Source organism: Oncorhynchus gorbuscha, linkage group LG20, assembly GCF_021184085.1.
Source record: "Oncorhynchus gorbuscha isolate QuinsamMale2020 ecotype Even-year linkage group LG20, OgorEven_v1.0, whole genome shotgun sequence".
NCBI lineage: Eukaryota > Metazoa > Chordata > Actinopteri > Salmoniformes > Salmonidae > Oncorhynchus > Oncorhynchus gorbuscha.
The window spans coordinates 8115092-8140777 of NC_060192.1; the positions used below are offsets into that span (position 1 = coordinate 8115092).

At 40.9% G+C, this 25686-nt stretch overlaps 1 protein-coding gene across 1 annotated transcript; it reads right to left on the reverse strand.

The window, feature by feature from the left end:
• On the reverse strand, window positions 1-25216 carry LOC124007466 (protein CutA homolog). Its single transcript, XM_046318066.1, has 7 exons — window positions 25057-25216; window positions 24739-24903; window positions 19258-19406; window positions 8795-8854; window positions 814-859; window positions 656-705; window positions 1-496 (listed from the first exon to the last, which is right to left on the reverse strand). Exons 2-7 carry the CDS (start codon window positions 24817-24819, stop codon window positions 394-396), a joined length of 489 nt encoding a protein of 162 aa, XP_046174022.1. The 5' UTR covers window positions 24820-24903; window positions 25057-25216; the 3' UTR covers window positions 1-393.
• Window positions 25217-25686: the final 470 nt, after the last annotated feature.

Sequence of the window (25686 nt, forward strand, 5' to 3'; positions counted from 1 at the left end):
TGCACCACTTTTCCATTTTATTTTTATTTTTTAAAATAAGTATTTTTTTTCATTTCACTTCACCAATTTGAACTATTTTGTGTATGTCCATTACATGAACTCCAAATAAAAATCAGTTTAAATTACATGTTGTAATGCAACAAAATAGGAAAAACGCCAAGGGGCTGAATACTTTTGCAAGGCACTGTATGCCCCTCTGGTGGGAGCTAATCCGTTATCATCTGTGGATTGAGAGTTCAAAAGCATGAGTTAAACTTTGGACCCCTCGATCTAATCCAAAGCTTCCTGGTTCCTAGCCAATCCCTGTGGCCTAACATTCCTGTTAATCAACCGATTGGAGATTCACATCCAATAAGATCACAGTCCATTGGGGATATTATGCTCCCTCATTCGTCAGTCGTCAGGAACGGCCTCGTCCATCCATTTCATATATGGCAGGCTCCCGTCCTCAACTGGAAAACTCAGCACCTCTGGAGTCTCATAGGGATGGACAGATCTGGGTTGAGGGAAGGAACAACATAGACATTAGGCAAATTAGCATCCCTACTGCCTTCCTGAGACCGGAAGTACTGTTGCCCTGGACCCAGAAATGCTTTGGATTTACCTGACATGTAACTGCTTGGGATGATTTCTAAAGGAACCAAATGTAACTTACTTGACAAAGTCTGTGACCCTCTGAATCTTAGAGGTCCTTGTCTTCACAAACTACAATGCAGAAAAGTCCCTGTTATCACTCTGGAAAGTTGGTTTCAACTCACAGCGTAATTCTGAATGACTGGCCAGAGACTTAAAAGCACTGCCAAATAACCTCACCATCAGAATTTCTGTCGCTTCTTGAACCTCTCCTTTCCAGTAATACCTATGGACAAAAAACAACAACTTTGGGACATGCAGTAGGAAATTGTACACACACAGTGAAAAGTATACTTATGTGTAGTGCATCACATCCGGCCATGATTAAGAGTCCCATAGGGCAGAGCACACAATAGGCCCAGCGTAGTCCGTGTTTGGCCGGGGTAGGCCTTCGTTGTAAAGAATAATTTGTTCTTAACTGACTTGCCTAATTAAATAAAGGTTAAATAAAAAAATAGATGTAAAAAAATGCACACAAATATAATGGTTCTAAATAGTACCAGATAGAGGTTCTTTGGCTTGCAACCAGGACCTAGAAATTAACATCCACCACCTGCCAAATGCAGGTAGATTTTGACATTGGCAGGTAAGAGCCAATTCATGCTTGATCCGAAAATGTGGTTGGAGGTGCTAGGGCGGCAGGGTAGCCTAGTGGTTAGAGCGTTGGCCTATGAACCAGAAGGTTGCAAGTTCAAACCCCCAAGCACACAAGGTACTAATTATTTAAAAATAAAATAAAATGTGATGCAAATGAAGAGCATCAAGGCAATCAAATCAAAAGGCCAAAATGAGCAAGTCATGACAGGAGAGACGTTTGAACGTAAAAAATATTTTTTTATCAATATGCGTTTTTTGGCAGAATTGTCTTCTCGATAACAAACTTTTATGTCATCTGTAAATATGAATAAAGTTGTTCAATTACAAGCCCTGTGGAATTAGCCAAATAAAAAGTCAGGAAACTTCCCACTAGCCATGATTGGCTGAGAAACAGAGTCGGCTGGACATTCAGAGAAATTAGTTTCAGATTGGTCTGCGGTGTAGCATCTTGTGTCTATTAAATTAGCTGGTCATTATGTGTAGAAATGGCTTTTTACTGCAGTTTAAAAAAAAATATATAATGTTAGCCATGGAGAACTGCAAATATGTTGCTACTGCTCTCAATAAATTTGCTGCCCTGAATTTATCGGGCGCTATTGACAAAGGTCAACGGGAAAAAGTTGTGGACTAATTTCTGGTTGTGGCATGCTGACTCTTTGATTATGAAAATGAATCAGATGAGAAATTTAGGTTAAAAGCATTCCCTGATTTAGGTACGAACAATTTCATTGAAGAAGACATTGTAGATTAATTTACGTGTACTTTATAGCTAGCTAACTAGCTAACATTGAACCTATTTGGTTAACTTTAGCTAGCTATGACAATCTGTTTGTATCGCTAGTAACGTTACTTTATGGACTCGGATTCAAGTTAAAAAAATTAGCTAGCTAGCTAAAGTTAACATGTCTAAATTAGCTTAACATTAGCGGTGGCTGGCTTGCTAGCTAACATTAACTTACGTGTATGAAGTGTGTGTAACGTATGGATGAAACGGTTACCGGTTTCACGATAAAATTCCCGAAGATTAGTATTACCGTTTCAAATATTAATTATCATTAAAACCATGTTTGATTACCACGGTTTGAAAAACTCACTGTAAATACTGTCCAGCATCAACCAAAGTTAGCAACAGTCTGACGCAGGTGCAGCATGCAACGTGGGTTTTGTTGTTTTGTGTGAAAACATGGCAGAAGGCAGTGACAGGGCACCGGAGATTTTTAAGCCTTCTAAGAGGACCAAATCTGAAGTGTGTTCGTATTTTGGGGTTCATAAGAGTGCTGGGGGAAACTTAATCGAAGATGGTCACCCTGTCTGCAGAACATGCAACAACAAAAAATTGATGCGAAAGGGGGCAACATTTAAAATCTTTTGAGTCATCTTGGTGACCACCACCCACTACTTTGATAGCGAATGCAAGGTAAGTTAACTTTTAGCTCAATGCATGATGTGGGGACTTCGGAATGGGGAAAAATGTTAAGGTTAGTCTAACTTGCTAATAGAAGGCCAATAATGTAAACTGAATCTTTCAGTGTTATTTACTCTTGTAAAAACAATACATGTTGTTCTGCTGTTGTATGCATCGTGTGTCTGCAGACTCTATTTGCCCATTGCACACGATAACACGTTAGGTAGTTTAGTCACCCGCCAACATATTTTGTTAATTTAAAATCCGGCAGACGTCGACATGGTTGTAATAGTGTTCCAACAGGAGAAACACTATACAAGACTCCTGTATTTATGTCAAGTGTTGGGCTCATTACAATTACTATCACGGTCTTAAGACTCATTTGTATTTATGTAAATTGTCCATTGGGTCATTGCATATACTCAAATGCAACACCGAAGATAGACTGTGTGTAAGTGAATAATAATCATAAAGTAACAATACTAGTAATAATAATACATTTGCTATTCCCTTGTTTACAGAGTGGGCGTGCAGCAGGCAAACCCAGTGATGCTACTGGTCCCTCATCTACAGTTGTGACACAGACACTCGAGCAAGCATTTAAAAAGGCAGGCTGCTTATGCACCCACGTCAAAACAATGCTCAAGACCTCACTGCAGTCCTTTTCATATTACATTGCAAAGGACATGATGCCATTTCAAATTGTTGAGAGGCCAGGCTTTCTGAGGCTGACAAAGGTTGCCTCAGAAAATACTTTAAAGTACTATAAGTATTTTGGGGGGGTTATCTGTGCATTACTTTGCTATTTATATTTTTGGAATATTTTACTTCACTACTTATCAAGGGAACATCCCTGGTCATCCCTACTGCATTTGATCTGGCAGACACACTAAACACAAATGCTTCGTTTGTAAATTATGTTGGAGTGTGCCCCTGGCTATCTGTATAAATAAAAAAATGGTCTGTCTGGTTTAATATAAGGAATTTTAAATGATTTATACTTTTTATACCAAATACTTTTAATCAAGTATTTTATAATAATAATATAATAATAATATAATAATAATATATGCCATTTAGCAGACGCTTTTATCCAAAGCGACTTACAGTCATGTGTGCATACATTCTACGTATGGGTGGTCCCGGGGATCGAACCCACTACCCTGGCGTTACAAGCGCCATGCTCTACCAACTGAGCTACAGAAGGACCACCATTTTACTTTGAAGGTTTCTATCATTACATTTACTCAAGTATGACAATTTAGTACATTTTCCACCACTGGATGTGGCTGGCGGTTATAGCATTTCTTTCACATGACCCATCAATTTAGACAACGGTGTCTGGGCTAGCGTCACCTAATATTTCTGAAATATTTTCATCTGGACACTTTCTGTTTACCTCAAATTTTTCCTTACTGTAGGCTAATACCACTTTTAGTCTTATTCTTGTTTAGCACATGACCTCACATGTGAATCCTTAAAGAGATAGATGGGGCCGGCTTAAGAGAGTGTGAACAATGCTGAATGGGTGTAGACAAAGGAGAGCTCTCCAGGAGGTACCGAAACATTCAAAGGCCCTTTTCTCAAAAGTGAGTTTATCATCTTTCAAATTTTGCTACATAAGACTGATTGGAGCCGGTCAATCATATCACTGTAAATGCTGCACGGCAAATCCAGCGATCGGAATGACCATGCAGTGCCTTTCAGATGTTAATTTCACCAGCCACATTAGCGGGTGGTCAGGGCCCCCCAGCGTGAGCATTTCACTCATATTTGTTAATAACAATAGTCAAGTATTATCATAAATAGTAAAATAAATGCTGCAGGAGCTGTTTTCAAAGTATTTCTGACGTTTTGTTCCATAGCTGGTTAAATAATCGCACAAAATCAAAGAACTACGAATCCGATTTAGCCTATTCCACCTCGCACTGCAACACTGCCTTGCTGGGGGCTGGCTGTGCACACATGAAGAGCTGAGTAAAAGATTCATTTTTAGAAGCGCTGAGCACAGGCATAAAAGTTGGTCTAATTTACTTGAAGTGAAAGTCTACTGAAGTGAGACTTTGTCCTTGTGTTTCTTGGCTATTTAAACGTTTCTCATCACTCATGTTTGAGTTTCAACTGCTCGGGAAGAAAAGACAATGTTTCTACTTGTCAAACTCAATCTCACAGACACAAATATGTCTCTGGTCATGCAACCACGGTATCCTTCCGCCCTTACACTGGCAGATTACCATTTGTCTCATCTGTGATATTTTGGTTGAAATAATTAGGTCACAAAAAATGTAAATAAATTAAACAATATTGCACATTACTTCTTACTAGTAATACATTTATTGTTTTAGAAACATTACAAAGTGTGCTCATAAATTTTGGGGTGTTTTGTTGGTGTAATATTAGCGGGAGAAAAAATATTTTGGGTTGTAAAAAAATCTGAGTGGCTGCCATCTTCCTGGACTAAAAAGTCTATGTTATGCCATGCTTGTAACCACAGAGTAACCCTTTTTGGTGCTATCAAGAACTATAAAAAAAATTCTAAAAAGGACCAAAAATGGGTTCCACTATGATTACCTTTTGTGGGGCTATATAGAACCCTTTTTTTATGGTTCTGTCATGACGTTGGTCTCTGAGTATAGCAACCCCATCCCCCGCTCCCTTCCGCCCCCCTTTCCTCCTTCAACTAGGCTGCTGTGGTCAGAGGTCGTAAATTCCTCAAAAGACCCTGCCTCATGGCCACACAGTATTAGAGGGTAAACTTTCACAGAGGACAAAGGAAATCCTTCCACCTCACAGAACTTGAGGTACGAACAAATTTCATGTTCCAGAGAAAGTGTAAAAGACCGGTGACGAATCCAGCTACGAACTGGTGCGTTTGTCACAACTTGGGAAGCTCAAGAGAGACGGTGTGGCCACATTACTATAACACTGTTTATATAATAGCCTCAGATATGAGGTTTACATCTAATTGTTTTATAAGATGAATGAGTGAGTATGCTACTGTTTGTATGATGGTGTAATATCATTGTGGACTGTTTAATGAAGAAAATTACAATTCCCAATTGGATTTGAACTAAATTAGAGGACCGCCCCTGAGCCCAGTTAGGGTCAGACATCCTGGGACAGCCCTTGTCTGCCATTCCGAATAAAACCCAACTTTCAGAAATTATCAGCAGACCATGTTTTTCTCCATTAGGGGAGGACAAAGGTTGTAGATCATTGCTGAATCTTACCACGTGGTTACTCTTATACTATCGATACTGACAGAATAAGAACAAGTCTTTGATATTGATTACTAGTCTGCAGCTAGGAATTCGGTATCATTGAACACGAAGAACGAAGGGATTAGCATTTTAATTGTTATAATTAACTCTGTAGGGACTTCTTAGTCGACAACCCCATTGCCCCTTTGTCTAACACACCTCCATGCCGGTTCAGCCCACTAGGTCACATTCTATCATCTCATGTAACCATATTTACTGTTTGTTTATGCATTTATGTAAATGACTTAGTTAGCAATAAATAAATGATTTAATACAATTGATGTATAGATGACTCATAGTGAAGACTGGATTCGTGCAGATAACCAACAATTTACAACGTTTGGAATGAGACTAAGGTGAGGGAAAATAAATAAATCATTAATCAGAAGATTATTGATCAGATATGAAAATATCTGAAAGGTTATATTGGGAAATTATAGTAAAGACACGATAGTTCTTTATAGAACCTTTATGGATAATTTGAAAGGTTATTTTTAGATCCTTTTGAAGAAACATCTGGTCAGCCATATTATATTATTAAAATTCCACACATGTTATTATTGTGTTAATTGACACGTTGAATGAAGTGAATTACATCTGGAACAGCTGGGGGTCCCTGAGGAGAGAATTGAGAACCACTGACTGACACAAGGCCACACGTGACTCTTTCACAAGAGAACATCTTTGCCCATAGTCATAGATAATGTCATTTCATAACACAACACATGAGATAAACTGGAATAAAACACTCTCACTCATGGTTGCACAAAAAGTTAATCTCGAGTCAAGCAGGACATTCAGTAACAGACACAGCCACTTTGACTGACAGCTGGCCAATATCCACAGTTTCTCTACAGTGACACAAGTCACACATTGGCCTGCTAAGTTGAGGGTTTGGCACTTGTTTCTGGCCTGGTGGCTGTTGCTATATCTTACTCCATCTAGCTTTCTCTTATCTTAGGCCATGGATAAGAATGTATGTTCTGTTCTCATAGAGCCTTGTCAATGTTTAAACAGCTACTTAACGAGGTGTTACTGAAGTTACACTTTCAGGAAATAGAACAGCCTGACCTGCTACTAAAATAGTTATGCATCAATCAGTTGAATACTGAGTTAACTTCTTCGAGATAGGGGGCGCTCTTTTAATGTTTGGATAAAAAACGTTCCCGTTTTAAACAAGATATTTTGTCACGAAAAGATGCTCGACTATGCATGTAATTGACAGCTTTGGAATGAAAAAACTCTGACGTTTCCAAAACTGCAAAGATATCATCTGTGAGTGCCCCAGAACTAATGCTATAGGAAATTTAATACAGGAAATGGTCCAGATTTTGAATGCCTTGTGTTCCAATGTCTCCTTATATGGCTGTGAATGCGCCAGGAATGAGCCTGCACTTTCTGTCGTTTCCCCAAGGTGTCTGCAGCATTGTGACGTATTTGTAGGCATATCATTGGAAGATTGACCATAAGAGACTACATTTACCAGGTGTCCGCCCGGTGTCCTCCGTCAAAATTATTGCGTAATCTCCAGCTCCATGCGCGTTCCATTTTCTTCAGAGGAGAACGTCAACTGCCACAAATGATTTATCATCTATAGATATGTGAAAAACACCTTGAGGATTGATTCTAAACAACGTTTGCCATGTTTCTGTCGATATTATGGAGTTAATTAGGAAAAAAGTTTGCGTTGTAATAACTTAATTTTCAGGCTTTTTCTTACCCAAACGTGATGAACAAAATGGAGTGATTTGTCCTACACAGATAATATTTTTGGAAAAACTGAACATTTGCTATCTAACTGAGAGTCTCCTCATTGAAAACATCTGAAGTTCTTCAAAGGTAAATGATTTTATTTGAATGCTTTTCTTGTTTTTGTGAAAATGTTGCATGCTGAATGCTAGGCTTAATGCTATGCTAGGCTATCAATACTCTTACACAAATGCTTGTTTAGCTATGGTTCAAAAGCATATTTTGAAAATCTGAGATGACAGTGTTGTTAACAAAAGGCTAAGCTTGAGAGCAAATAGATTTATTTCATTTCATTTGCAATTTTCATTAATAGTTTACGTTGCGTTATGCTAATGACCTTGCGGCGATAATTACACTCCTGGATACAGGTTTTTTTCATAGCCAAACGTGATGAACAAAACGGAGCGATTTGTCCTACACAAATAATATTTTTGGAAAAACTGAACATTTGCTATCTAACTGAGAGTCTCCTCATTGAAAACATCTGAAGTTCTTCAAAGGTAAATTATTTTATTTGAATGCTTTTCTTGTTTTTGTGAAAATGTTGCATGCTGAATGCTAGGCTTAATGCTATGCTAGCTATCAAATTAAAGCAGAGTTTATGGCGATACCCAGCATGTAGCCTAGTGGTTAGAGCACTGGACTTGTAACCAAAATGTTGCAAGATCGAATCCCTGAGCTGACAAGGTAAAAATCTGTCACTCTGCCCCTGAACAAGGTAGTTAAACCACTGTTCCTAGGCCATCATTGAAAAAATGAATTTGTTCTTACTTGCCTGGTAAAATAAAATGCCAGTCATTGCACTCTGACCTTCTTTTGGTGGCTCAATGACATTGTGCATTCAACTTGTAGATAAGTAACTATTTTAGTAGCAGGTCACTGCTGTTCTGTTTCCTGAAGGTGTAAATCCAGTAGCACCTTGTTGAGTAGCTGGTAAAACATTGACAGGCCTCTATGAGAACAGAACACACTTTCTTATTCATGGCCAATGCATTTACAGGCTTACACACTTTAGATTGAAACTTTCTCACTCTCTTGTGGTAATGTGAGTCATTTACATTCAGTCAAGTAACCACAATAGTGATTTCCTTAGCAACGGGTACCCATACTCAAGAAGTGCATGTGTGCCAGCTAGCCAGACAGAACTTACATCGTAGAAGTCCTGGGCAGAATATTGATGCATGCTGCCATCCTCCTCTCCATAAGGGCTCTGTGGACAAGAGTGGGAAGGAGGAGAGAGACATCAATTAAAACACTTATGGATATGATCTGGTTATTTTCAGGATATGTTGTTTCTAATTTTGAAAACAATTGAGAACATTTCCTCAATGCTCCTGCAAACTGAAATCTGTCTCACCTCATTATTATTTTTTTACCAACATGCCAGCTGCGCAACTAGAGGAGATAAAACTCTAGATCACCTTTACTCCCTCGTCCTCTAACAAGAAGTACCAGTGATGAGCAAGACGGAGTTGCTCTTCCTCCCGGGGAAGGACTGCCCGTTCCATGATCTCGCCATCACGGTTGACAACTCCATTGTGTCCTCCTCCCAGAGCGCTAAGAACCTTGGCGTGATCCTGGACAACACCCTGTCGTTCTCAACTAACATCAAGGCGGTGGCCCGTTCCTGTAGGTTCATGCTCTACAACATCCGCAGAGTACGACCCTGCCTCACACAGGAAGCGGCGCAGGTCCTAATCCAGGCACTTGTCATCTCCCGTCTGGATTACTGCAACTCGCTGTTGGCTGGGCTCCCTGCCTGTGCCATTAAACCCCTACAACTCATCCAGAACGCCGCAGCCCGTCTGGTGTTCAACCTTCCCAAGTTCTCTCACGTCACCCCGCTCCTCCGCTCTCTCCACTGGCTTCCAGTTGAAGCTCGCATCCGCTACAAGACCATGGTGCTTGCCTACGGAGCTGTGAGGGGAACGGCACCTCAGTACCTCCAGGCTCTGATCAGGCCCTACACCCAAACAAGGGCACTGCGTTCATCCACCTCTGGCCTGCTCGCCTCCCTACCACTGAGGAAGTACAGTTCCCGCTCAGCTCAGTCAAAACTGTTCGCTGCTCTGGCTCCCCAATGGTGGAACAAACTCCCTCACGACGCCAGGACAGCGGAGTCAATCACCACCTTCCGGAGACACCTGAAACCCCACCTCTTTAAGGAATACCTAGGATAGGATAAAGTAATCCTTCTCACCCCCCCTTCATAGATTTAGATGCACTATTGTAAAGTGGCTGTTCCACTGGATGTCATAAGGTGAACGCACCAATTTGTAAATCGCTCTGGATAAGAGCGTCTGCTAAATGACTTAAATGTAATGTAAATGTAAATGCGCTCAATACGGATGTGGCTCTATGAAGTGGATGCAAAGCTACAGGACTGTTTCATAGCACAGTCTGCAATATGTTCCGGGATACATCCAAAAACAGAGGCGTTGACCACATCAGTCACCGGCTTCCTTAATAAGTGCATCAACAATGTCGTCCCCACAATGACAGTAGGTACATATCTCAAACCGAAGCCATGGACATCCCAACATCCCAAAAATGCCAAAGTAACCACTCTAAAATGACTACTTCATAGCACTCACGTCTGTAGCCATGAAATGCTTTGAAAGCCTGGTCATGGCTCCACATCAACACCATCATCCCAGACACCCGTGACCCCATTCCAATTCGCATATCTCACTAACAGATCCACAGGTGATGCAATCCCTATTGCACTCCACACCAGAACTGGGCAGAAAATGTGCATGAGTTTCAGGTCCCTGTATTAGGGTAAAACTAGGTCCTTAAAATAAGGCCTTGGGAAATATATGTATTTTGTATTTTATTCACTTTGGATCTCACAGATCCGTGAAATCCATCGGACAGAAAATGGCGGAACCCATAACAAATACAGTCATGGGTGGTAACTCCACAATTTAACACGAAAGGCAAGGCACGGTGGGAAATATTTGAATACGGCTTTAGACTAAGCAGTGTATTAATTTAACACTGTTCCGGTGTCTATATGTCAGTGTTAATTTGTTTTATTTCAACAGTGGAGAATTTGCTGTGCTGCATAGTGTCAAAGCTTATTTATACTTATCTGTACACAATATCATTGGTTGGTTGCTTGGGTATACTTGATTATCTACACCTGGGGTATGTTCAGGAGAATGGAAATGAAAATAATATTCATATAGAAACAGACGTCATCTGTCCCAATCCAACCGACAGACGTTAAACTCAACTCCGTGGCCCATGGGAGACTGGACACTCACAAGGCGTAAGACATTGGGGAGGCAGTCTGGGCACCCTTCATATATCCAAGAAGATACAATCCAGTTATCAAACTGGTTTGCCCCCCTTGGTGCCGGACCTACCAGCCCCGGGAGTCAGCACGGATCCTGGATGTTTCCCAACAGCCGGCGGCCGCCCTGTGGCACCTCCCTCACGGCCATGGCAACCACAGTTCAACAGGTTGCTTCCCCATCGGATTCCATCATGACCAACATCATGGTGGGCAGCTTGATGGTGAGATATTTTGGCCTGCCTATGATCTGTGGACCGACCAAGGTCCACTGTCACCAAGGAGCCTGTGTCCATGACATCAACTCCCTCCCGCCCACGGTTCTGGCCAACTACTCTAACATTGAGACCATCATCACTCACATAGGTTTAACGACCTTGGTTTTAGGTGATCTGAGGGAGGACTACAAACATGTTTTAAACATGCTCGCTAGCACAGGGAATATAATAACAATCTCTGTTCCCCTCCCATGATACCGAAGGGGTTTGGAACGTTTCAGCCGACTCATCAACAAGTACCTGATGAAACTTTGCAACTTTGTGTGACAACTTTGATTTGCTGTGGAAGAAACCAGCACTTTTTAACAGAGACAGGATTCACCCTAACCGCAGGGGTTCCAGGATTATTTCCAGCTGTTGGATTCTAGCTTGAAATATACTTATTCATGTTACCATACTAGAATGTATTGATTCATGTACATGTACACTACCCGTCAAAACTTTGGGGTCACTTAGAATTGTCCTTGTTTTTGTCCATTAAAATAACATCAAATTGACCAGAAATATAGTGAAGATATTGTTAATTTCGTAAATGACAATTGTAGATGGAAACGGAAGATTTTTAAATGGAATATCTACATAGGCATACAGAGGCCCATTATCAGCAACCATCACTCCTGTGTTCCAATGGCACGATGTGTTAGCTAATCCAAATGTATGATTTTAAAAGACTAATTGATCATTAGAAAACCATTTTGCAATTATGTTAGCACAGCTGAAAACTGTTGTGCTCATTAAAGAAGCAATAAAACTGGCCTTCTTTAGACTAGTTGAGTATCTGGAGCATCAGCATTTGATTACAGGCTCAAAATGTCCGTAAACAAAAAACTTTCTTCTGAAACTCGTCAGTCTGTTCTTGTTATGAGAAATGAAGGCTATTCCATGCGAGAAATTGCCAAGAAACTGAAGATCTTGTGTACTGTGTACTACTCCCTTCACAGAACAGCGCAAACTGACTCTAACCAGAATAGAACGAGGAGTGGTAGGCCCCGGTGCACAACTGAGCAAGAGGACAGGTACATTGGAGTGTCTAGTTTGAGAAACAGATGCCTCACAAGTCCTCAACTGGCAGCTTCATTAAATAGTACCTGCAAAACACCAGTCTCAAAGTCAACAGTGAAGAGGCGACTGGGATGCTGGCCTTCTAGGCAGAGTTCCTCTGTCCAGTGTCTGTGTTATTTTGCCCATCTTAATATTTTTATTTTTATTGCCAGTCTGAGATATGTACTTTTTCTTTGCAACTCTGCCAAGAGCATCCCGGAGTCGCCTCTTCACTGTTGACTTTGAGACTGGTGTTTTGCGGGCACTATTTAATGAAGCTGCCAGTTGAGGACATGTAAGGCGTCTGTTTCTCCAGCTTGGTTGGAGTCCACTTGTGGTAAATTAAATATATTGGACATGATTTAGAAAGGCACACACCTGTCTATATAAGGTACCACAGTTGACAGTGCATGTCAGAGCAAAAACCAAGCCATGAGGTCGAAGGAATGGTCTGTAGATCTTCGAGACAGGATTGTGTCGAGGAACAGATCTGGGGAAGGGTACAAAAAAATGTCTGCAGCATTGAAGGTCATTCTTAAATGGAAGAAGTTTGGAACCACTAAGACTCTTCCTAGAGCTGGCTGCCTGGCAAACAGAGCAATCGGGGGAGAAGGGCCTTGGTCACGGAGGTGACGAAGAACCCAATGCTCAACCTGACAGAGCTCCAGAGTTCGTCTGTGGAGATGGGAGAACCTTTCAGAAGGACAACCATCTCTGCAGTACTCCACCAATAAGACCTTTATGGTAGAGAAGCAAGATGGAAGCCACTCCTCAGTAAAAGGCACATGACAGCCCACTTGGAGTTTGCCAAAAGGCACCTAAAGAACTCTAAGACCATGAGAAGCAAGATTTTCTGGTCTGATGAAAGCAAGATTGTACTCCTTGGCTTGAATGCCTACGGTGAAGCATGTTGGTGGCAGCATCATGCTGTTGGAATGTTTTTCAGCAGCAGTGACTGGGAGACAAGTCAGGATCGATGGAAAGATGAACCTGCTCCAGACGCTCAGGACCTCAGACTGGGGTGAAGGTTCACCTTCCAACAGGACAACGACCCTAAGCACACAGCCAAGACAATGCAGGAGTGGTTCCGGGACAGGTCTCTGAATGTCGTTGAGTGGCCCAGCCTAAGCACGGACTTGAAACGAATGCAACATCTCTGGAGAGACGTGAAAATAGCTGTGCAGCAATGCTCCCCATCCAACCTGACAGAGCTTGAGAGGATCTGCAGAGAAGAATACAGGTGTGCCAAGCTTCTAGCGTCATACCCAAGAAGACTCAAGTCTGTAATTGTTGCCAAATGTGCTTCAACAAAGTACTGAGCAAAGGGTCTGAATACTTAAACGTAAATGTGATATTTTTGCAAACATAAAAAAAAAAAAATGTTTTCTTCGGCATTATGGGTTATAGTCTGTAGATTGATGAGGAAATATAACAATCTATTCCATTTTAGAATAAGGCTGCAACATAACACAATGTGGAAAAAGTGAAGGGTTCTGAATACTTTCTGAATGCACATTACGTACACTCATGACCAAAAGTACGTGGACACCTGCTCTTCGAACATGTAATTCCAAAATCATTGGCATTAAAATGGAGTTGGTCCTCCCTTTGCTGCTATAACAGCCTCCACTCTTCTGAGAAGGCTTTCCACTAGATGTTGGAACATTGCTGCAGGGACTTGCTTCCATTCAGGCACAAGAGCATCAGTGAAGTCGGGCACTGAAGTCGGGCGATGAGGCCTGGCTCGCAGTCGGCGTTCCAATTCATCCCAAAGGTGTCGATTGGGTTGAGGTTAGGGATCTGTGCAGGCAGGTCAAGTTATTAAACACCGATCTCAACAAACCATTTCTGTATGGACCTCGCTTTGTGCACGGGGGCATTGTCACAATGAAACAAGAAAGGTCCTTCCCCAAACTATAGATCCAATGTTGGAAGCACAGAAGCATATAGAATGTCATTGTATGCTGTAGCATTAAGGTGTCCCTTCAATGGAATTAAGGGGTTAGCCAGAAACCTCCTCCACCAAACTATACATTTGGCACAATGCATTGGTGCAGGTAACATTTTCTTTGCATCCGCCAAACCCAGATTAGTCCATCTGACTGCCACACCATTTTTATGGCACATTTGACAAATTGTTGGAAAGGTGGCATCCTATGACGGTGCCACGTTTAAAGTCACTTCAGTGCCACATTTAAAGCTCTTCAGTAAGGCCATTCTACAGCCAATGTTTCTCTATGGATATTGCATGGCTGTGTGCTCAATTTTAAACAACTAACAGCAACGGGTGTGGCTGAAATAGCTGAATCCACTCATTTGAAGGGGTGTCCACTTACCGTGGTATATATATTGTATGTTGTGTAGTAAATATTTCAGCATTATTTTCATTGTTTTTTATTTGTTGTTTTTTTCCCTGTAAAGCACATTGCATTGCAATCCATGTCTGAAATGTGATTTATAAATAAAGCTTGATTTGATTTAGATGAAATATGATCTGCTGTCCGATAGATTGAAATATTATAGGACATTGTGTGTGCTCTAGTCATTATATTTCTATCTGGAACATGCAGCCCCAGTTGCAGCCCTAACATTAGTTGAAGGCAGCAAATCTGAAAAGTAGTCACTTTCTGAGATCTGTATTTAAATAGTTAAACATATACATTTTTTTCAGATCTGTATTTAAATAGTTGTCACCTCCAATGTAACTATTTGTTCTGCCAAAAAATTGTTACTTTCCACAAAGCATATTTAAAACTATAGTTATCCCAGGTCTGCTCCACACTGCCCTCTCCCAACTGGACAACTCCATAGTGCCCTCCAAGCTCATCATTAAGCTCAGGACCCTGGGACTGAACACTTCCATCTGCAGCTGAATCCTGAACTTCCTGATGGGCCACCCCCAGGTGGTAAGGGTAAGCAACAACACATCCGTCACACTGACCATCAACACGGTGGTCCCTCAGGGGTGCGTGTTTAGTCCCACCCTGTACTCCCTGTTCACCCATGTCTGCGTGGCTACGCACAACTCCAACACCATTAAGTTTGCAAACAACACGACAGTGGTTGGCCTGATCACCGACGACATTGAGATACCCTATAGGAAGGAGGTCAGTGAACTGGCAGTGTGGTGCCAGGAGAACAACCTCTCCCTCAATGTCAGTATGACAAAGTAGCTGATCGTGGACTACAGTAAATGGAGGGCAGGGCATGCCTCCATCCACTTCGACAGGGCAGCAGTGGAGCAGATCGAGAGATTCAAGTTCCTCGGTGTCTACTAAGGAATTATCATGGACCACACACACCAACACAGTCGTGAAGAAGGAATGACAACGCCTCTTCCCCCTCAGGATCCTAAAAAGATTCAGCATGGGCTCTCAGATTCTCAAAAGGTTATACAGCTGCACCATTGAGGGCACATTCACTGGCTGAAAAAGTAAATTGAGGGCATCTTGACCCCCCCCCCCCCCAAAGTCAATACTTTGTAGAGCCACCTTTTTGCAGCAATTACAGCTGCAAGTCTCTTGGGGTATGTCTCTATAAGTTTGGCACATCTAGCCACTGGGATTTTTGCCCATTCTTCAAGGCAAAACTTCTCCAGCTCCTTGAAGTTGGATGGGTTCCACTGGTGTACAGCAATCTTTAAGTCATACCAAAGATTCTGAATTGGATTGAGGTCCAGGCTTTGACTAGGCCATTCCAAGACAAGGCCATTCCAAGACGTAAACCACTCGAGTGTTGCCTTTATCTGTATGCTTAGGGTCATTGTCTGGAAGGTGAACCTCCGTCCCAGTCTCAAATCTCTGGAAGACTGAAACAGGTTTCCCTCAAGGATATCCCTGTATTTAGTGCCATCCATCATTCCTTAAATTCTGTCCAGTTTCCCAGCCCCTGGGATGGTGTTCTCAGGGTGATGAAGGGTGTTGGGTTTGCGCCAGACATACTGAAACTCAATTTGAGTCTCATCTGACAGAGTACTTTCTTCCATATGCTTGGGGAGTCTCCCACATGTCTTTTGGCAAACACCAAACATGTTTGCTTATTTTTGTCTGGCCACATTTCCGTAAAGCTCAGCTCTGTAGAATGTATGGCTTAAAGTGGTCCTATGGACAGATACTCCAATCTCCGCTGTGGAGCTTTTCAGCTCCTTCAGGGTTATCTTTGCTCTTTGTTGCCTCTCTGATTGATGCACTCCTCGCCTGGTCTGTGAGTTTTGGTGGGCGGCCCTTTCTTAGCAGGTTTGTTGTAGTGCCATATTCTTTCAGGTTTTTAATAATGGATTTAATGGTGCTCCGTGGGATGTTCAAAGTTTCTGATATTTTTTTATAACCCAACCCTGATCTGTACTTCTCCACAACTCTGTCCCTGACCTGTTTGGAGAGCTCCCTGGTATTCATGGTGGCGCTTGCTTGGTGGTGCCCCTTGTTTAGAGGTGGTGCAGTCACTTGGGCCTTTCAGGACAGGTGTTATAAACTGAGATCCTGTGACAGATCATGTGCCACTTAGATTGCACACAGGTGGACTTTTTTAACCTCTTGAAGCTCTGGGGGCAGTATTTCATTTTTTGGATGAAAAACGTTCCCGTTTTAAACAAGATATTTTGTCACAAAGATGCTCGACTATGCATATAATTGACAGCTTTGGAAAAAAAAAACACTCTGATGTTTCCAAAACTGCAAAGATATCGTCTGTGAGTGCCACTGAACGAATGCTACAGGCGAAACCAAGATTAAATATCATACAGGAAGTGAGCCAGATTTTGGAGGCGCTGTGTTCCAATGTCTCCTTATATGGCTGTGAATGCGCAAGGAATGAGCCTACACTTTCTGTCGTTTCCCCAAGGTGTTTGCAGCATTGTGATGTATTTGTAGGCATATCATTGGACAATTGAACATAAGAGACAACATTTACCAGGTGTCCGCTCGGTGTCCTCCGTCGAAACTATTGCGTAATCTCCAGGTGCATGCATTTTTCCATTTTGAACAGAGGAGAAACCAAACTGCAACGTGTGATTTATCATCGAATAGATATGTGAAAAACACCTTAGGGATTGATTCTAAACAACGTTTGCCATGTTTCTGACGATATTATGGAGTTAATTTGGACAAAAGTTTGCGTTGTAATGACTGAATTTTCGGGGTTTTTTCTTAGCCAAACGTGATGAACAAAACGGAGCGATTTCTCCTACACAAATAATCTTTTTGGAAAAACTGAACATTTGCTATCTAACTGAGAGTCTCCTCATTGAAAACATCCAAAGTTCTTAAAAGGTAAATTATTTTATTTGAATGCTTTTCTTGTTTTTGTGAAAATGTTGCCTGCTGAATGCTAGGCTTAATGCTATGCTAGCTCTCAATACTCTTACACAAATGCTTATGCAGCTATGGTTGAAAAGCATTTTTTGAAAATCTGTGATGACAGTGTTGTTAACAAAAGGCTAAGCTTGTGATCCAATATATTTATTTCATTTCATTTGAGATTTTCATGAATAGTTAACGTTGCGTTATGGTAATGAGCTTGTGGCTATAATTACGCTCCCGGATACGGGATTGCTCGTCGCAACAGGTTAAATTAATTACGTGACTTCTGAAGGTAATTGGCTGCACCAGATCGTATTTAGGGTCTTCATAGCAAAGGGAGTGAACACATCTGCATGCACCACTTTTCCATTCTTTAAAAAAAAAAAGATTTTCTGAAGCAAGTCATTTTTTTCACTTCACCAATTTGGACTATTTAGTGTATGTCCATCCATACAACAAAATAGGAAAAATACTTTTACAAGGCACTGTATATGTACATATCTACCTCAATTACCTCATACCCCTGTAAATCGACTTGGCTGTTACACCATGTATATAGCCAAGTTATTGTTACTTATTGTATATTTATTCCTTGTGTTATAATTTTGTTCTCTCTGCATTGTTAAAAGGGCTTGTATAAATAGGCTTTTCGCTGTTAGTCTACACCAGTTGTTTGACGAAGCATATGACAAAAAAACTTGATTTTACTGCTCTAACCTGTGAAGACAGGAGGGAGGATGGCCATTTACATTTTGGCAGAAGATCGTGGCCTGTTTGAAAGCTACTCAGTGTTCTCTCCAGGCAGGCACACGGTAAACAGAGAATAGCTCATCTACATGCACCACAGATGCAGGGAGAGAGGAAGCTGCACTCACAGTAGTACTCCATTGGCTTATGGCTTTCACAGCTTACTCACTTATTTCCTATAAATGCAGAAAGAGAAAGCAATAATAAGAGCTTAGGTCTGAAGTGGTATATTTCGGTATTCCGGAATGCTCCAAATAAGTATTTATTTATTAATTTATTCTTTAAAACAAATGTATGAGTCATCTACAAATAGGAGAGAACTGACGCATTGTGGAAATACTAATTACCGAGCATATATTCTAGTTAGTGGTCAGATATATCACATGGGTGATATTAATAGGGCCAGGAGTTTTTCCTGGCCAAGTGTCCTCACCAGGAAAAACTCTGGGCTCTATACCGAGACTGGTCTTGAGTACAACAACACTGGAGAGTAGTATTCTGTTGTGGTAATGGTATGCTGTCCCAACCTGGTCTCAGAGCATTTTGTATAATTCTGTATCTAAGTCAGAGAAACTCAGTTTAGTATGATGTGTTACGATTGGTATGGTATGTATTAATATGTGGATGTCCATCACCCATTTTTTGTAGATGTGCTACAAATTACAATTTGTATTATATGTTACAAATTTGGAAATTTACAATATGTAAAGAATATGCAAAACGTAGGATATGTTACGATTGCTATGTGGGTGCTAATGTTAGCTAGCTTGCTAACGTTAGATAGGCTAGTGGTTAGGGTTAAGTTTCAGAGATGGGTTAAAGAGTTTAAGTAACCATCTGTCTTATGTAACCATACCAAACGTAACGTATCATACTAATTTGAGTACCCTGCTTTTACATTTACTATATTATGTCTCGTCTATGAGACCAGGCTGGCTGTCCGGTAGCCTACCTGCCTATGTCCTTGGCTGCCTGTTCATTGGGGCAGTTGATGAGGAGGACCGAGTGGTGTCCAGGTACGTAGCTCCCCGTGAAAGCAGAATGGAGCTGGACACACAGGGCCCTCAGCATGGGATACATGGACATGGTCAACACCATTCCCTGGAGAAGAGGATGGAAGGGAGAACAGCAATACAATCGCAATATGTCACCCACACAGTAACAAATTCCTGTAAATTTACAAAATTTCACTGTGGGGTACTGTAATTCTAAATTACAGTACCCGTGCTGTTCCGCTACACCGATTTAGAATTACAGCAGCATACTGTGAATTATGGTGCATTGTGGGAAAATGTTGTGGGGCGAAATAATCTCAGGCTCATTATCATATTTTGAGGATTGCCTTGAAAGGGGCTATATTTGTTGCACCCATTAGTGAGAATGATCTATTTCACCCTGTAGTCAGTGCTAGTTTAGAAACTTTTGTTAAGGCCTCTACAAGTGCAAGCGATATATAACAGTAAATATTAATGGGTATACTGTAATATACAATTACATATTCACTGTTAGCAATTGCTGTAATTGTATTACAATACAATTTAACAATAAAGTACTGTAAAACTGTTTTGCTATATACAGTGCCTTGCGAAAGTATTCGGCCCCCTTGAACTTTGTGACCTTTTGCCACATTTCAGGATTCAAACAAAGATATAAAACGGTATTTTATTGTGAAGAATCAACAACAAGTGGGACACAATCATGAAGTGGAACGACATTTATTGGATATTTCAAACTTTTTTAACAAATCAAAAACTGAAAAATTGGGCGTGCAAAATTATTCATCCCCTTTACTTTCAGTGCAGCAAACTCTCTCCAGAAGTTCAGTGAGGATCTCTGAATGATCCAATGTTGACCTAAATGACTAATGATGATAAATACAATCCACCTGTGTGTAATCAAGTCTCCGTATAAATGCACCTGTACTGTGATAGTCTCAGAGGTCCGTTAAAAGCGCAGAGAGCATCATGAAGAACAAGGAACACACCAGGCAGGTCCGAGATACTGTTGTGAAGAAGTTTAAAGCCGGATTTGGATACAAAAAGGTTTCCCAAGCTTTAAACATCCCAAGGAGCACTGTGCAAGCGATAATATTGAAATGGAAGGAGTATCAGACCACTGCAAATCTACCAAGACCTGGCCGTCCCTCTAAACTTTCAGCTCATACAAGGAGAAGACTGATCAGAGATACAGCCAAAAGGCCCATGATCACTCTGGATGAACTGCAGAGATCTACAGCTGAGGTGGGAGACTCTGTCCATAGGACAACAATCAGTCGTATATTGCACAAATCTGGCCTTTATGGAAGAGTGGCAAGAAGAAAGCCATTTCTTAAAGAAATCCATAAAAAGTGTTGTTTAAAGTTTGCCACAAGCCACCTGGGAGACACACCAAACATGTGGAAGAAGGTGCTCTGGTCAGATGAAACCGAAATTGAACTTTTTGGCAACAATGCAAAACGTTATGTTTGGCGTAAAAGCAACACAGCTCATCACCCTGAACACCCTATCCCCACTGTCAAACATGGTGGTGGCAGCATCATGGTTTGGGCCTGATTTTCTTCAGCAGGGACAGGGAAGATGGTTAAAATTGATGGGAAGATGGATGGAGCCAAATACAGGAACATTCTGGAAGAATGACCTGAGACTGGGACGGAGATTTGTCTTCCAACAAGACAATGATCCAAAACATAAAGCAAAATCTACAATGGAATGGTTCAAAAATAAACATATCCAGGTGTTAGAATGGCCAAGTCAAAGTCCAGACCTGAATCCAATCGAGAATCTGTGGAAAAAACTGAAAACTGCTGTTCACAAATGCTCTCCATCCAACCTCACTGAGCTCGAGCGGTTTTGCAAGGAGGAATGGGAAAAAATGTCAGTCTCTCGATGTGCAAAACTGATAGACATACCCCAAGCGACGTACAGCTGTAATCGCAGCAAAAGGTGGCGCTACAAATTATTAACTTAAGGGGGCTGAATAATTTTGCACGCCCAATTTTTCAGTTTTTGATTTGTTAAAAAAGTTTGAAATATCCAATAAATCTTGTTCCACTTCATGATTGTGTCCCACTTGTTGTTGATTCTTCATCAAAAAATACAGTTTTATATCTTTATGTTTGAAGCCTGAAATGTGGCAAAAGGTCGCAAAGTTTAAGGGGGCCGAATACTTTCGCAAGGCACTGTATTTACTGCAGTGTTTCGTAAAGGATGGAGCATTGTGGAAAAATGTTGTGGGAGAGGAAAGAATAGCTGGCTCATTAACATATTTTAAGTGGCTATGTTTGTTGCACCCGTTAGTGAGAATTCTGTACCAATTGAACTGATTTAAAGTACAGTATATTGGGTAAAGATCACAGTGACTGTCACGCCTTGGTCATTGTATTTTGTGTTTTTGTTATATGTTTGGGTAGGCCAGGGTGTGACATCGGTTTATATGTTGTTTTTCGTATTGGGGTTTGTAGTATTTGGGATCGCGGCTAATTAGGGGTGTTGTATAGGCTTGGCTGCCTGAGGCGATTCTCAATTGGAGTCAGGTACTTATCATTGTCTCTGATTGGGAACCGTATTTAGGCAGCCTGAGTTTCGCTTTGTATTTTGTGGGTGTTTGTTCCTGTCTCTGTGTTGTAGTCACCAGATAGGCTGTAATTAGTTTCACGTTCCGTTCTGTTGTTTTTGTATTTAGTTCAGTTATTTCATGTACCGCGATACTTTCATTAAAGTCATGAGTAACCTACACGCTGCATTTCGGTCTGACATTCAACAGAGGAACGCCGTTACAGTGACAGTGGGTCTTACACCTATAATGGTTTAATATTAACCCTCCTGTTGTGTTCGTTTCATGTTCATTAATTCTGTGTTCCCGGTCAAAAATGACCACCCCCTTATAGCAGATTATAAATCCATAATAATACATATATTATCACCTAATGTTGTGTTAGATCTTTTCATCAACTTATGTTCTTGTGAACATTACAAGTTCTGAATTTCTATTTGCAGTTTATGGCCTGTAGGCCTCATTGACCTGAGCTCATACAACTAGTTTTTGAGTTTAAAAAAAGCATAATGTATGGATTATTTTGACTTGAACAAATGAAACATATTGTGCTATTTATCACAGACTACTTTGTGTCAAAATATAACAAGGACTCTCTCCTCCTTACCAGTGTCATGATCAAAGATATGATCAAGAACCCCACATTCAGTATATCGTTTGATCATGTGCTGCCACAGAATGAATTGTGAGCAAGGCCTCAAAAAAACTGTACATATCAGAGTTGCGAGAAAAGTTATATATATTATTGAAACGATGTTGCAATTGTTTGTGAGAATACCAACAGGTGTGGTTCCCGTAGGGGAAAGATTATATTGGGGAAAGGTTCCTGTTGGGGTTGCCATGGAAGCCAAGAAGGGGAGTGAGGTGTGTGTGTGTGTGTGTGCGCTCAAACACACATGCATGTGGGGGTCTGGGAGACGAAGTGTGCCCATCTGATGAATGGGCATGTGCCTGAACTCAATTTTACACACTAATTGTAGTCTCACCTGTTCATTTCAAATACCGTCATTTTTGTACATCACAAGTGTACAAAAGTTACATAAAACACCCAAAATCTTATGAAAAGCATCAAAATGTATTTTGTGTGTTCAGATGCCCTGTGTGGACAAAGTCATGGAACCTTATGACAATCAGATTAAATTAACTACATTTTTCAGAGAGAAAACTTGTAAATTGGTCCAATTCGACCGGAACACGGCAGGAAGGTTAAGCAGTGTCCTTTTGATTTGTTTTGCCTTGTAATCACTGCCAGTTTGGAAGCCTTTGTTTAGTTATTAACTTAAAGTTATTAAACACCAGATATTCGTAAATATGCTGTAATATACAAATACCTAGCAGCCAACCTGCTTGCACTCATCCCATGTGATTACTGTAAAATACCAACATGATTACAGTAGCATTTATTTTCTTACATCATAGTAGGCTCATTTCACAGTTTTGTACTATGTCAGTCATTGCTCTGCATTTTACAGTTACCTACAGGAAGCTGGTGGTAAGTTTGTGTGAATATTACAGTAACGTACTTTGCACTAGCCAGAGATGGGCAAAGATACATCCAAAAGGTATGTTATTACAAATGCAGGATATTTTGAAGAACAATGTATCCTTAACTAAAACAACATTCCCAGTAACGGATACAGATTTGTTTTAGTTGCGATGACTGTGACATGCGTTTTCTTTAGCACCCTTAGATGACAGCACTGACTGGAAGTTGCCCTGGACAAGAGTGTCTGCTAAATGACCAAAATGTATTTTAGGCCAGTGACATACAAAATGACAAAATAAGTATTGGAAGTATTGAAATACCTATTTCAAATACATGTAACACAAATACTGCCTATCGTTGGCATGAGCTACCTGCACTGTAAATCTGCAACATTTTACTAACCCACTGTGCTTCCAGTAATGTACTGTAAATTCTAGAAATACAGCATGTTACTGTAGTCAGGTGTTCCAGTACTATGCTGCAAATTTGTGTTACAGTAAAAGTCCTGTAAATCTATGGTAATTTACTGTACAGTAATTTACTGTACATTTACAGCAACCTTCTGGCTACTGTACTGCTTGTAATTTCCTTGAAAAATTACAGGAAATGTTTTACAGTGCACCTTGAGGTGGTAGTAATGATGACATAACAATTTTTTATTTAACATTTATTTACTCAGAATACCTTTTTCCCAAAGGGAGAACCATGTTGCCCTTTGTCACATATCTAGTATTAGATACAGTACCCTACCGCAACTCCTAATCTTAACCATTAGTGAGCTGAACAAAACCTAACCCTGCATCAGTGTTTATAGGGACATATATCACATATCACATCTCTGAGTTGAGGTCACATCAGGACAAGTGGTGAAAGGAGTTAGGACACGGTCCTGACCCTGACGGTCATTCATTGGTAGCGAACAAAGCCAGGTATTATCCATATAACTGTCCTCTCAGAATGCTGGAATGCTGTGTCCGGGATACAGCTTGGTGACTCTCTCTGTCCTCTAATCATTGCACTGCCACAGCCGAATGGTTAGTTGGAACAGATAGCGGCCAATTTATAATCCTCTCTCTCTCTCTCTCTCTCGTCCCTGCTTCATTGCAAGCGGCATGGTATGAGATGGAATGATTGGCATTTCAAACAATATTAAAGTGCCCCCCCTCCCCGTCCAAAACATCCGCCAAAATGTTTTATAATTAAACATACGCATTTCACCTAGGCTAATTCAATAAATATGTGACTAGGCCTATTTGGTGAGGGTTGCCCCATATAATTTAACTGATTTTATATAGCTAATGTGTTACTTATTACTACAGAAACTGCATCCAGCGCGAAAATAATTTGCCACCTGCTGGATACAAATAATTTTATTCAACAAAATAATGAACTTACCATACAGATCACGAACAATCCCAAACGACAGAGAATTTGAGCTGGGGACTCCTTGTGAAATCGTGGGTACAGCCAGTCCATTTTACTCTGACCGAGTTCTTCAAACTGTCAGGTCCGGGAGAGAGTGCGTTCGAGAACAGAGGCACCTTGTGCGCTCAATTTGTCCTGGAGAAGGGGAGAGTAGGCTACTAACTTCTAGGCAGCTATGTGCTTACCCTCACCTACCAATAAAGTTCTCACTTCATAGTCCGTGTGTAATTTCTGGTGAATAATAGTCTATTTTGAATGTTTAAACTCTGCAAAGTTAACCTTACTCACTTTTTTGCTGGATAAACCATATATCGGTGGATCAGCGCAGTGGAAACAAGAATTCGCTTGTCGTTGGATGTTTGACACTTCCTGATACAACAGCGTCCAACCAAACACCGGTTTCGCCCAAGGTCGCTACCCGAAACCCTGTCATAAACAGTTTTTGCACTGTCATAAACAAGCGCTTTTCACTGGATGCGAGACAGTGAATAGAGAGTGGGAAGTATGTTGTGCGCAGATTAGGAATAGTTTGTTTGACAGGTACAATTGAGTAAATCTGCCAAATATATGCACAAGGAAACAGCTCCATTTACCTGCAAAACCAACATCAGGGTCATGGCATCAACAACACAATAATGGTTGAGTTTATTGAACACGCAATTCATAATTATAAAATATATAAATATGTTATGATAAACAAAGACATAATGACATGTCCTAAAAATATTGCCACAACCTAATCCCACACTGTGAATATATAGATCATTTGAGGAACTTGGTTTTCTTTATCATAGGCATCAGACATCTTCCTACATTAATCAAGACACTGGCTTCTTTCAGATTCTCTACCCTGGCTTCACCCAGTTTGGGGCAAGGGTAGATAATTGGAATATAGCCACATACTTCCTCCTATAAGGG